The sequence below is a fragment of the Sminthopsis crassicaudata genome, chromosome 5 (assembly GCF_048593235.1).
Source record: "Sminthopsis crassicaudata isolate SCR6 chromosome 5, ASM4859323v1, whole genome shotgun sequence".
Taxonomy (NCBI): domain Eukaryota; kingdom Metazoa; phylum Chordata; class Mammalia; order Dasyuromorphia; family Dasyuridae; genus Sminthopsis; species Sminthopsis crassicaudata.
The window spans coordinates 187723930-187736271 of record NC_133621.1 but is presented as its reverse complement, the minus strand read 5'-3'; the positions used below and the strand labels follow the sequence as shown (position 1 = coordinate 187736271).

At 36.1% G+C, this 12342-nt stretch overlaps 1 protein-coding gene and 1 long non-coding RNA gene across 4 annotated transcripts in view; one reads left to right on the top strand and one right to left on the bottom strand.

Annotated features, from left to right (window-relative positions):
* Positions 1–12342, top strand: part of LOC141543596 (uncharacterized) — a 48517-nt gene that overhangs the window by 23658 nt on the left and 12517 nt on the right. The window lies entirely within an intron of this gene.
* CD4 (CD4 molecule) overlaps positions 1–12342 on the bottom strand; it is a 34174-nt gene that overhangs the window by 13736 nt on the left and 8096 nt on the right. For 2 of the 3 annotated variants that reach the window (XM_074269063.1, XM_074269062.1), the window contains exons 2-3: positions 8568–8623; positions 8255–8428 (exon numbers count right to left, since the gene is read on the bottom strand). In XM_074269063.1, coding sequence (XP_074125164.1) covers positions 8255–8428; positions 8568–8616 — 223 coding nt within the window. In that variant the 5' untranslated portion in view covers positions 8617–8623. Of the gene's footprint in view, positions 1–8254; positions 8429–8567; positions 8736–12342 lie in introns of all 3 variants that reach the window. The other variant, XM_074269061.1, reaches the window with a different exon arrangement.

Below are 12342 nucleotides of genomic sequence, written 5' to 3'. Positions count from 1 at the left end.
TCTCAGATACTAGCTGTATGACCTTGCACAAATTACTTAGCCCACTTTGCCTCAGTTTCCTCATCTGTAAAGTGAGCCAAAGAAGGAAAGAGCAAACTACTCTTGAATCTTTTTTAAGAAAATCCCAAATAGGGTCATGAAGAGTAGGACATAACAGAAAATAGCTGGACAATAATAGCTCTAGATGTATCACTCTATCCACTGTTCCACCTAGCTGTCCAGAAAGACAACAGTTACTGTCACAACCCCTAGAAGTATACCAGCTTCTCTAGGGCTGCCCATAGTCAGCATAAAGAAGAAAGACTTTCACTGCTGGAGTTGACCCTATGCTGGCTCCCACAACTATGATAAAATATGACTAAGATAGAAAGCAAGCACAAGGGACAGAAGGAAGGAGTTATCTTTGATATAGTAGGACAGAGCAGTCATGGAAGTCTGAGTTTGTAGGTACCTTCCTGTTTTTGAGCATATGTATTCTGCTGGACAACCAGAATAATGGGCCATAGGTTCAATGTACCTCTTCCTGAGCCACTATTTAGAGAATATTTCTCTTGCTAGTAGGATAGTCTCTTTAAAAAAGTCTGGGGGGGAGGGGGGGAGGTTCTCAGAAGCCATTCTGTATCCTGAAAGGTCAATAAGGAAAAATTAGTTGCCAAAGAGAAAGTGACAGGAATATTGGGCAGGAGTGTCAACTTAGAATTTGTAAGAAAAAAAGAACATGAAAAACCAGGTATAGCCTAATGTGGGTTTTAGACTTTAAGAGAGTAGATTTCAAAGAGTACAGAAAAAGCCAGGGTCCCATGAGTCTGAGATTCTAAAAGCAAGTCAGTTCAAAAGCAATGGGAGGCACAGAAGAAGGAACTTTAGATAATTCACAAACTATGCAGATGAGAGAGGAAAAGAGGTCTGAAGAGACTGCTTAACAGCAATTTTTATTGTAGCAAAGAACTGGAAACAAAAAGAGATGCCCCTAAACTGAAGAAGGGCTGAACAAATTATGGTATGTCAATGACATGGAGTATTATTGCTCCTTAAGAAACTACAGAAGGGTTGCTTAGTGGTTACAAGAGTTTTGTTTTTCTATTTTGTCAATGGAATGTATGAGGGAGGGGAAAGGAAATAAGAACTAGTAACAGTGTTGATTTAAAAAGAAGAAAAGAAGGGCACTGAAACTTTTTTTTTTTTAAAGCTCAGAAGAGAATAGAAGGAAGTTCAATAGGAAACACTAACAAGCTACACAGCTTTGAAGTAAACTGTCAAATTTATTATACTTTAAAAAAAAAGCAGACCGTACATAATTGAGATTTGTGGTTTTATCTTTTTTTTTTCTTTTGCTCTTCTTTGTATATAGAAGTGTTCTCCTTTTTGGTGGTTTAAGTTCAGAATTTTGACAAAATTAATTTAAAAAAAAAAGAGAGAAGAACAGGTGTAGTCATGATCAAGTAACTGAAGGAATGACACAGTTTCTCAATAATAGTTAAGAACTGGTCTGATACTACTCAGACCAGTTCCAATGACCATGTGATGAAGAGGGCCATATACACCCAGAGAGAAGACTGTGGGAACTGAGTGTGGACCACAACATAAAATTCTCACTTTTTATTTCACTCAAACAAACTCTTGTTGTTTGCTTGTGTTTTATTTTTTTCTCATTTTTTTTATTTGATTTTTCTTGTGCAGCAAGATAATTGTATAAATACATATGCATATATTGGACTTAACACATATTTTTTCCATGTTTAACATATATTGGATTACTTGCTATCTAGGGGTAGGGATGGGGAGAAGGAGGTGAAATTGGAACACAGAGTTTTGTAAGGGTTAATGTTGAAAAATTATCCATACATATATTTTGAAAATTAATAAACTTTAATAAAAAAAGAATAGTGTCAGAAAGATTAATGCCCCATATAAACTGAGGCTGGGAGGTAAGTACTATGAACAACCAAAATTACTTTTTTTTTTTTTTTTTTTTTTTTTGAGGCTGGGGTTAAGTTTCCCCAGGGTCACACAGCTAGGAAGTGTTAAGTGTCTGAGACTACATTTGAACTGAATTCAAGGCTGGTGCTCTATCCACTGAGCCACCTAGCTGCCCCTCAAAACTACTTTTTTAAAAAATAAAGCTATGTTAGGGGCAAGAGCAGAGTTAAGAAAAACATAGGTCCTTCATTTTGTATAGATGGGATGATGACAATGTCAGAAAGAACTCTTATTGTGCTTTTGCTTCCTTTATTAAGGAGAATAGTTTTCAAAGAAGGAATGATAAAATAAAAATGGTTGGCAGGAAGACTGAAAACTAAGATAATTTAGGGAAAGGTAAGGAGCACCTATTTACCTTCAATGAGTGAATTCAAGTCACCCAACTTGGACAAATTATATTGAAAGATATTGAATAACTTTGAGGATATAATTGTGAATATCTGTCAGTAGTCTATCAATAGTTATTGAATAGTACAAAGAAAAGATGGCTGAGGGGCCACAAGATTGAAGTTGTCTGTATTTCCAGAAAGTCAAAAAAGTTGATAATTCAAACTATAGGCCAATGAGCTTGATGAAGATTCCTGGGGAAAAAATGAAAGGATTTATTTTTAAGCACTTAGAAATTATGGTCAATGGAAGGCAGCATGGTTTAATTAAAAGCAAATCAATGCATTATTTTTGTATAAGGAAAAAAGTGGAAACAAAAATGTGTGCCTACTGATTGGAAAATAGCTGAAAATCTTGGTATATGAATGTAATGGAATATAGTTAGACTTTAAGAAATGATGAATATGAAAAATTCAGAGAAATATAAGAAGTCCTGTGTGAATTGATAAGAAGAAAGCAGAGGCAGGAAAATAATGTGCACAATAACTACAGTATTGTAAAAGTAATAGAGCGGAGCACTACTCTCCAACTTTTCACTCATCCCTAGAGAGAAGTTACTTAATGCCACAGGTTCTAGAAGATACCCTGTGGCTCTCTACTCTTACACTTGCTCACAAGGGGCCTACCAGGGTTCTCCCCATTTATGGTTATCCAGTAGAATCAATTAGCTCTTATTAAGGTTATTTACTCAAACAGCAAATCAAGAAGAGTAACTCTTAGAAGTTGCTTTCTTTTTCAGGTAACTGCCTTTCTGTATATATGTATATCTGGAGTATATTTCCCCTTTCCAGTGCCTTCAACCGGTGCAGTGATTCTGATGACAATCTTTTCTCTCCAAGCTTCATCCTACTCTATAATCCTAAGCAGTCTCCTATGCAACTGCCTCCAAATCTGGAACTCTTAAAAATCCCTTCAGGCTCAGGCTTTTGAAACAGACAGAGGCATGGATAATTTGCTTATTTAGCCAAACAAAACGTTGATCAAATCAATGATGCATTCAAACCTCATAAAGAGATAGGGGTGTAAATTAATGTTGTTTATGCTGAAACCTCATCCTGTGAAACTATATTCTGTGACAATATCAACTAAGGTAGGGCAAGGAGCCACATCCTCCCTTTTAATAAATGAAAAAAATTAGTAAAATAGATTATAATTTAGATGAAATGCAATTAAAAATATTTGTTCCAAAGGACAAATATTGAAACATATTTCTTTTTTTCTTGATAGAGAGGTGATAAATTATGAGTATGGAATATTACAGTTACTATTAAACAAAATTGCTTTGCTCAGTTCATTTTTAAAAGCTGTTTTCCTTTGTTATAAGAGAAAGTAAAGATGGGAAGGGAAAGAAAGATAAAAGATGGTATATAAATCATTAATAACATATTTTTTAAAGAAAATAAACTTCTACTGCAGTGCTAAAAAAAAGAGCAAGTTATGTGAGATTAATCTAGTTTGTTTTATTCTAACATAAAACTAATCTATTTATTTTATCTGTCAATCATAGAAATGCTATAACTATAGTATATTTTTATTTTAAAAAGATAGCTGATACTAAAGTTATACTTATAGGTGAGATTCAGAGATGTGGACTGAATGTTGGTACAGTTAGTTGGTTTTGGATTGACTGGTCAAACTCAAAGAATACTGATATTGATCATAGGCAATTTGGATGAAGGTCTCTACTAAGGTTCTACAAGTCTTTTGTAGGCCTTGTTCTGTTTAATAGTTGAATTTTTTTAAATCAGAGAATGTATGAAGATATAAATGGCATGATAATAAAATCTATAAATTTTAGGAAGGATGTTAACAAGTTGCTATGAGGAAAGGCAGCTAGTATTATGAGGAGCATTCAAGCCACAGGAAGGATATGGCTGACACAAGGATCAGTTTAAAGAAGTAAAAAGGTTTATTTAGCTGGGAAAAGAGAAGACTTGGGTAAAGGGAACATAGTAGCTATTTTCAAGGATTTGGGGAGTTATCCCATGGATAAGGGATTATTAGACATGTTTAAGTTTGAACCCAAGTAGATTATTGAGAAAAAGCTGCATGACTATGATTGAGATACTCAACTTCTCTGAAGAACAGTTTTCCCTATCAATAAAATGGGTATAATAACTGAATCTGTCTCTCAAATATTAAAGATCTATAGTTGTGATGGTAGCAGTAATGGTAGCAGTGGTAGTCACAGGATGAGGGATAAATTGAATGGGAGTCATAAGCCCTGGTTTTCTGGTCCATAATTTATAGAACTCACTGGCTAAGTAACTTTGAGCAAATCATTAAATTTCTTCCTCTTTTTCCTCCTCAGTAAAATGAATGAGAATAGACTACCTGATTTATTTCTCTTCCAACTTCAGTATCCCATGATTTCTATTCAATTCAGTTGATTTCAATTAAACACTTAAATTCAATCCTTACATATAGGAAGAAAAGAAATCTTTATTCAGTTCCCACACTGCTGAGTGTTAGCTCATTTAATACTTACAACCACCCTGGAAGGTAAGTGCTATTATGATCCTTATTTCACAATTGAGGAAATTGATGGAAACAGGGTTAAGTGACTTGCCAAGGATCACACATCCTAGTAAGTGTATGAGTACATTTGAACTCAGGTATTCCTGACTCCATATCAGTTCTCTATCCACTGTGCCACTTAGAAACTTTTGTAGGATTATGCAAAGCTCTGGGAGAGATACTAAAATTAAATATAGTCCCATTTCTCATGGAGCATAGAGCTGAGAAAAGGGATACACACAGAGAAAACTATGATGCAAAATGTTAGGGTAATAGGGGCAAGCCTATGAAGCTCGCATTGGCTCTGGAGGATAGACTACCCTGGAAGATAGATACATAACTAAAGGGCATCTACCACCAGGAACTTATTGTTGGTTCCTTAGTCCTTATGATGAAAGGTTGGTAGTGATGGAGTTATCTGTGCAATTAGACCATTTCCAGTGACGCATATGCTCTGACCTCTTACTTTTTAAAAGGGTATATGTAACCCAGAGATTCCTGGCTTGAGTCTATGATCCCTATTACCAGAAGCTATGTTAAAAAAAAAAAGTTGACATTTGAGTGGAAGGAGCTGCCTACTCAGTAGACCTAGAGGGAGAAATAACTTTTACTCTTCCCTTCTTTGGAGCATGTTATTTGGATGTTAGACATCCTTTTCCTCAGATTTTCAGTGAAAGAAATAGGGGATCATTTTCCTCTCCTCCTCTTGAAACAATGATGACTGCATGGTGATACAGCAAGGAGGACAAGTGCATTTTTAACATTTGAGATTAGGTCTCGTGTGCTTAGATGTCTATTTGTATTTCTTTTCCTGAGTACAAATGATCAAAGAGCAATCCTGAGATGGATATTTCTAGCCTTGGAAACAACTTCATGAATTCAAGAGATTAGGTGCTTCTGGATCTGGGGGCTGGCTGACCAGCAGGAAGTGATCTCTTAGAAAGCTTATGAATATCCCATGGAAAATGGATGGTGTTGAGCCTGTGACCTGGCTCTAATACAGTAAATGGATGGTGAGAAGAGGTGACTATCTGATGATCCTCATTACTTTAGGATCATTAGATTATATCTAGAAGGGATCAGAGAGGCCATCTAGTCCAACAACCTTTTAGGGAGAAGTTCAAGTGCTATTCTAGCTCTGAGAGACTTTTTTCCCCACTAAATTTTCAATTCTATCCACATAAGGGGTTGCTAGCAAAGCACTACTCTTTAATATATATTTAGAGACCTGTTTAGAGAAATGAAATGTTTAAGTAACTGGTCAAGGAGAGATCAGTGCTGATACACATAAACATCTCTCTAAAATAAACTTGTAAACTTTCATTTGGCAATCCTATGTTTTAAGCAAGATTCAGTTTGATAATAATTCTAGTATGGCAAATTAATAGGAGAATTCCTTGGAATTGTCATTGTCATAGTTTTTAACCCATAAGGCAAGCTATGGAAATATATACCAAATGACCGGGAGTATTTAATGATGCAATCAGAATCGGACACAATTAGTTAGGGAGGTTTCTTTGCCAGAGTTATTTTGAGGCCAGAGTGACATGAATAGAAAGATAATTTCACAAGACTCTAAGTTACCCAGTACAGACTCTATGCATTCTTTTTTCTCAATCTCTCTCCATAGTATCTCTTATAGAACTTGCTTTATATATTTTACAAAAAATACATATTAATAATTTTGAAACAAGAAAAAAACTGCACCTGGGATATAAAATAGAAAGATGTTACAATTTAGGTAAGGGATAATGAGGATCTGAACTGTGTGAGTAAAGAGAAAAGTTTATCAGAATCGTGAAATGAGGTAAAAGTGGCAAGATTTGGCAACTTGCAGGATGAAAAAGAAAAAGGGATTGAGAATAGTGTTGAGGTTATAAATTTAAAAGACTAGAAGAAAGATGTTATCCTCCACAGAAAAAAAATCAATATGAGGGGTAGTTGGGGGGGGGGGAGATAAGGGTCTAAATAAGTGTCTTTGCCCTCTCTCTCTCCTCCTTGCCTATGATTATCTTAACACCAAACATTCATCAAGCACCAACAGTGAGAAAAGCCATTTATCCAAATATATGCTAATAAAATCATTGTCTCACATCGAATAGGGAATTAGCCTTAAGTTCTCAGTTGTCTGATTCAAGCATACCTTTTTGGAGTTTCAGTCCTCTACACTGATCTCTAATCCAGAACTACCAACTGGATAATCCTAAAGATTTTTCAACCTCAAAATGTCTGAAACAGAACTCATTATCTCCCCCCCCCAACTACCCTTCATATTGATTTTTGACTGATTTGATTGATTGATTGACTAGGAGGAGAGAAGTTGGTGACTCCAGACTCCAGAATCGAGGATTCTGCTTGTCTTCGTCCTTAACTCCTCCCCATAAAGACCAAGGACTTTAATTCATCCTGACTCTGGCTGACAGAAAGGACTCCAGGGAGCTAGCCTGTACTTTACAATTCAGGAAACAAGCTACAGTTAAATATGTAGATTGGTAAATTATCTACATAGAGATGATAATTAAGCCTTCTCAGAAGTTGATGAACTCACTGAACATATATATCAAGAGATATAATAAAAGGTCTTAATAGAAAATCTTGGGAATACAGAGAGCCTGATGTGCTAATGACAATGTTCTGAGTTAAAATGATTGAGGAATATTCAGATAGAAAGGAGGAAAATCAAAAATATCATGAAAACTCAAAGAAAGAGTATCTAGGAAGAGTGGGTGGTTATAGTGTCAAATGTAAGGGTCAAGATAGATGAAGACTTAGAAAAAAACATCAGATTTATAAATTAAGATCTCACTATTAGTTTCAGAGAGAGCAGTCTTAAGAAGAGAACTGCAGCAGAATTTCTGGATGACATATTAAAGCACATAATGGTATCTGGGGTGGAGCAAGAAATCTGAACCTTACCAGTCTCCACAGTTTGAGTGATTTATCTGGGTAATGAAAAGGAGTGTCACCACTACAATTCATTTCCCTTCCACAAGAATCCAAGTCCTTTGAAGGTTTCTATAGGGCTAAGAGGCATTCATTGGAATCATGAGTGCTTTGTGTATTTCTGTCGATGCTTAGGAGTTTCACCTGGTTTTTTGGTACTATTGAATCCCATTTTCCATAGAACGAAATCAATGATACATGATATGCCTTTGTTACAATCAGTGCTTTGTTTGGGAGCTGGGGACACTGTTGTCCACGTTTAGGGAAATCTGTTCAGAAGTTATATTTGTAAATTTTCCTGGAGAAACTCCAAGTTGGGGCAGAGAGCTAAAAGGAAAAATGGTCATTTGGCAATTAGACCTCAAGATCAGACCCAGTCTGTATAAAGTCAAAGTTTTAGGAGGCCCAAGACTTTGGACATACTTACCTATCACCTTTGGTACTGAACCTTTTCTGAAGCCCCTGAGAATAATGATTTGGTCCTGTTGTTTCCAGGTAAAGTCCATATTTTCTTTCTTTGAAGCCTTGCAAGGCAATTTGGCCTGATCCCCAGCCTCGCCCAGTATCAGCTCCTTTTCACTGGTCATGGCAGGCAATAGAACTGGATTCCAGAAATAGAGAACAAGTAGGTAAGGGCCAGCAGCAGGCCCACTTGTTGACTTTTATTTCCTCCCTTGATCCATCAATGAGGTCCGGCTCCTCTGCCACCCCAGCCCCCAAACTCAAGGATGATCACTTACCCAACTGCAGAGCCAAGAGCAAGGTGGCAAAGGAAGTTCCTCCCTCCATACTGCCCCTGTGAAGGAAATGAAGTGCCAGATCTCCTCTGAGAGGTGCTAGAGTCATAAGAAAGTCTCCCGATAAACTGGTTAGAACCCTGGGGGGAATGAGGTTTCTTCCTTGTGAGTCTGTGGATCCAAGAGAATTCAATCATTCAACAACTGTTTCAGAGCCTGCTTACCATGACATAACACTGAAGCAGCTAGGTGGTGCAGTGGATAGAGCAGTGGGCATGGAGTCAGAAACTCATTTTCATGGTCTCAAATCTGGCCTCAGATGATTATTTAACTGTGTGACCCTGGACAAGTCAGTTAACCCCGTTTGTCTCATTTTCCTCCTCTGAAAAATGAGAAGAAAATGGCAAACCACTGCAGTAGCTTTGCCAAGAAAACCACTAAGAGTCAGATTCAACAGAGCAGCTATTAAGTGGAAGCCATTGAATTAGTCACTATAGGGGATAAAAAGAATAAAATTTTACTTCAGGAACTTATAAGTATGAAATATTTACTTAAATCAAGTCAAAATCTGCCTCTAGGCAGGTTTCATCCTTTGATTCTCATTCACAGAATCAAAGATTAAGAGTGGGGAGGGACTTTAGAGGCATTAAGAACAAATATAATTTTTCTTTCATGGTTTTTCAAGTATTTGAAGTGTCCATATTGTCACAGCTCCGAGCTAAACTATTCCCAATTCTTTCAAGCAATCCACAAATAGCAAGTTCACCAGTGACCTTACCATCTGGGTCACCATCCTCCCTTGGGCTGCAGTTTGTCAATATTCCTCTTTCAAATGTGGTGCCCAGCAGAGGCAGAATGGAATAATGAAGAGAAAGCTAGATGGATCAGGAAGCTCTGAGTTCAAGTACCACCTCCCACATGCACTGGTTGGTTATGGGATACTGGGCAAATCATGCATCTTCTTAGTGTCCCCACAGACTCTCTGTGATTATAATTTGTAAAACAGTTGCTGATCTGCATTGGAAGAGGAGTTTCTTTCTCCAAGAATTTCTTAAGCTAGTGAAATAATTTTAAAATTAAAAATAGATGTTTAAAAATTAATAAAAAATACTCAAAATGAAAAACAACATTCTAGATCTTTTACATATAGTTATCTACATGTCATCTCCTTCATTTGATGACAGATACAATTTTTGCCTCTGTCTCCCCAGGTCCTAGCACATTATTGTTCAATCATGTCTGACTCTTCATGATCCTGTGGACCACATTGTTCACGAGCTTCTCTTGGCAAAGATACTAGAGTAGTTTACCAGATTTTCTCCAGTGGATTACTGCAAAGGGAGATTGACTTGCCTATGGTCACACAGCTTGCAAGTGTTGGAGATTGCATTTGAACTCAGGTCTTCTTGACTCTGGGCCCAAAGCTTTATCTACCGAGTTACTTGGCACACAGGAAGTACTAAATAAATGGGTTTTGACTGGGGTACTTTGTGCCTATCACCCCCTTCATTCTAAACCCTTTGTTTCTTTTACAATAGACAAAGCTTGTTGCCCTTTAAAAACCCAAATCTTTTTTCATTTAAAAGTGTTGTCTTGCCATGTCTCCCCATTTTATACTTGGCAAGTTATTTTTTTAACTTATATTTAATGCTTTAAAATTATCTCTATTAAATATTAAATTTGGTCTATCAACCTCCCCTATGGAGATCTTTATGGATCCTCTGTTGTTCAATATGTTAGCTCTTCCTTCCAGCTTCATATCATATGCATTAAGTGAAAATGAGCAATGAAGAGGCATTAAGATAAAAATGGAAGTTCAAAGGAGAAAGAAATGGTAACGGAGTGAGGAACAGGAAGGGCTTAACAGAGAACATGGCAATTAAACTTTGTGGATAATCTTTTTGTTTTATCCTTCTTTTGTTTGATGAAAACAGTGATAGTAATTAGGGTATTTTCTTTATTAATGACTTCTTTTGAAATATAAAACTGAACAATTTCTTATGGTCATTTGATAACTTTCAATCTATTTAATTTTTTCATGAGCTGATTTTTCAAGGCATGAAGAAACTAAGCTCCTTGCCTCTCAATGTGAATTATTTGGATTGATTATCTCATATAATAATCAGCACAAATTAGAATTGTTAGCTCCTCATTTGAAACACAAAAAGCCTACCTTCCAGAATATTCTGGGAAATTTAAACCATGGAGGTTGGAAATGGCCATTTTGGGCAAACCTTCACCTTTTTTTTTTTAAAGAAAATCTGAATTTTTGAATTGAGCAAATATAAAGATTCCATAATTTTGTCTCATAACAATTACCTTCCCTCCATAATTTGGGCTATATTTTTGTACCAGACACTAAGATCTGAATATCTCAATATCAGTTTTTTACCCATCGTACATTATTTTTAGAGGGGCAAAAAGACAGTAAATCAGTCATTTCAGTCATACATAATGTTTTACAAACTAATGGCTCATTTCTCAAGTGTATTCTTCTATTTTCCATAAATGAGAAATATTATACTTGATTTAAAGACTGAGCTTTTGGGAATCCATATCAGGTCTCTATTCCTTTTTTACCCACCTTGAGGCCATTGGAGTTAAGTGACTAACCTCAGGGTCATATAGCTAGGAAGTGTTAAGTGTTTGAGGTCACATTTGAACTCAGGTCCTCCTGACTTCAGGGCTTGTGCTCTATTTACTCCACCAACTATCTGCCCCCTCCTTTAAAAAACAAACAAACAAACACGTGCAGTTCTTCTCAATATATTTCTACATTATGCTGCACAAGAAAAATCAGATCAAAAAGGAAAAAAGGAGAGGAAAAAAAAAAAAACACTAACAAAATAGGTGAATATACTATGTGATTCACATTCAGTACCTGTAGTATTCTCTCTAGATTCAGAATTGCCCTGATTCACCTCATTGTTGAAAAGATCCATGTCCATCAGAATGGATCATTGTATAATCTTGTTGGTATGTACAATGTTGACTTGGTTCTACTCACTTCATTTAGCATCAGTTCATGTAAGTCTTTCCAGGCCTTTCTGAATCATTCTGCTGATAGTTTATCAAACAATAATATTCCATAATACTCATAAACTATCATAATTTATTCAAGAATTAACTAACTGAGGGGCATCCACTCAGTTTTCAGTTCCTTGATTGAAAGGTTTTATGGTTTTTCTTGTTTTTATTCTAGGGTTTTTGGTTTTTTTACTCTTCTATCCCACTCCAACCCTGATGTAATGAAGCATATCTTATTCAATATTATGCAACAGACAGCACCAAAAAGTCACTCTTAATGTCAGTCACAACATTTTTAATGCTATATATTCATCTGTAAATAGGTTTTGTGTATAATTTGACAGAAATATATTATTATGTTTTTTTATAAAGCAGCTGTTAGTTGATATACATAGATAACACACAATTTTGTTTATTCTTGTGTTAGTACTGTTAATTTCTTATAATTTATGATTATATTACAATATTAAAAGAAAAAAAAAACCTTTATGAGCAGGAAATAGAGGTTTAGAGTACTCCAGGTCTATAGTAGCATCAGCAACACCAGCAGTAACAAGTTAACATTTAGAAACCATGTGATATAAAGATTAAGTATCTGGCCTCAAAGCCAGAAAGACATGGCTGAGTGGCCCTGGGTCTATCCCTTAACCTTTCAATACTGACTGGAACTGATGCAAGGATTTTCCTCACCTGAGACTTTCTTGCACCAATAAAATTACAGCCCCGGTCCCCACCCAGCCTCCCTTCAAAA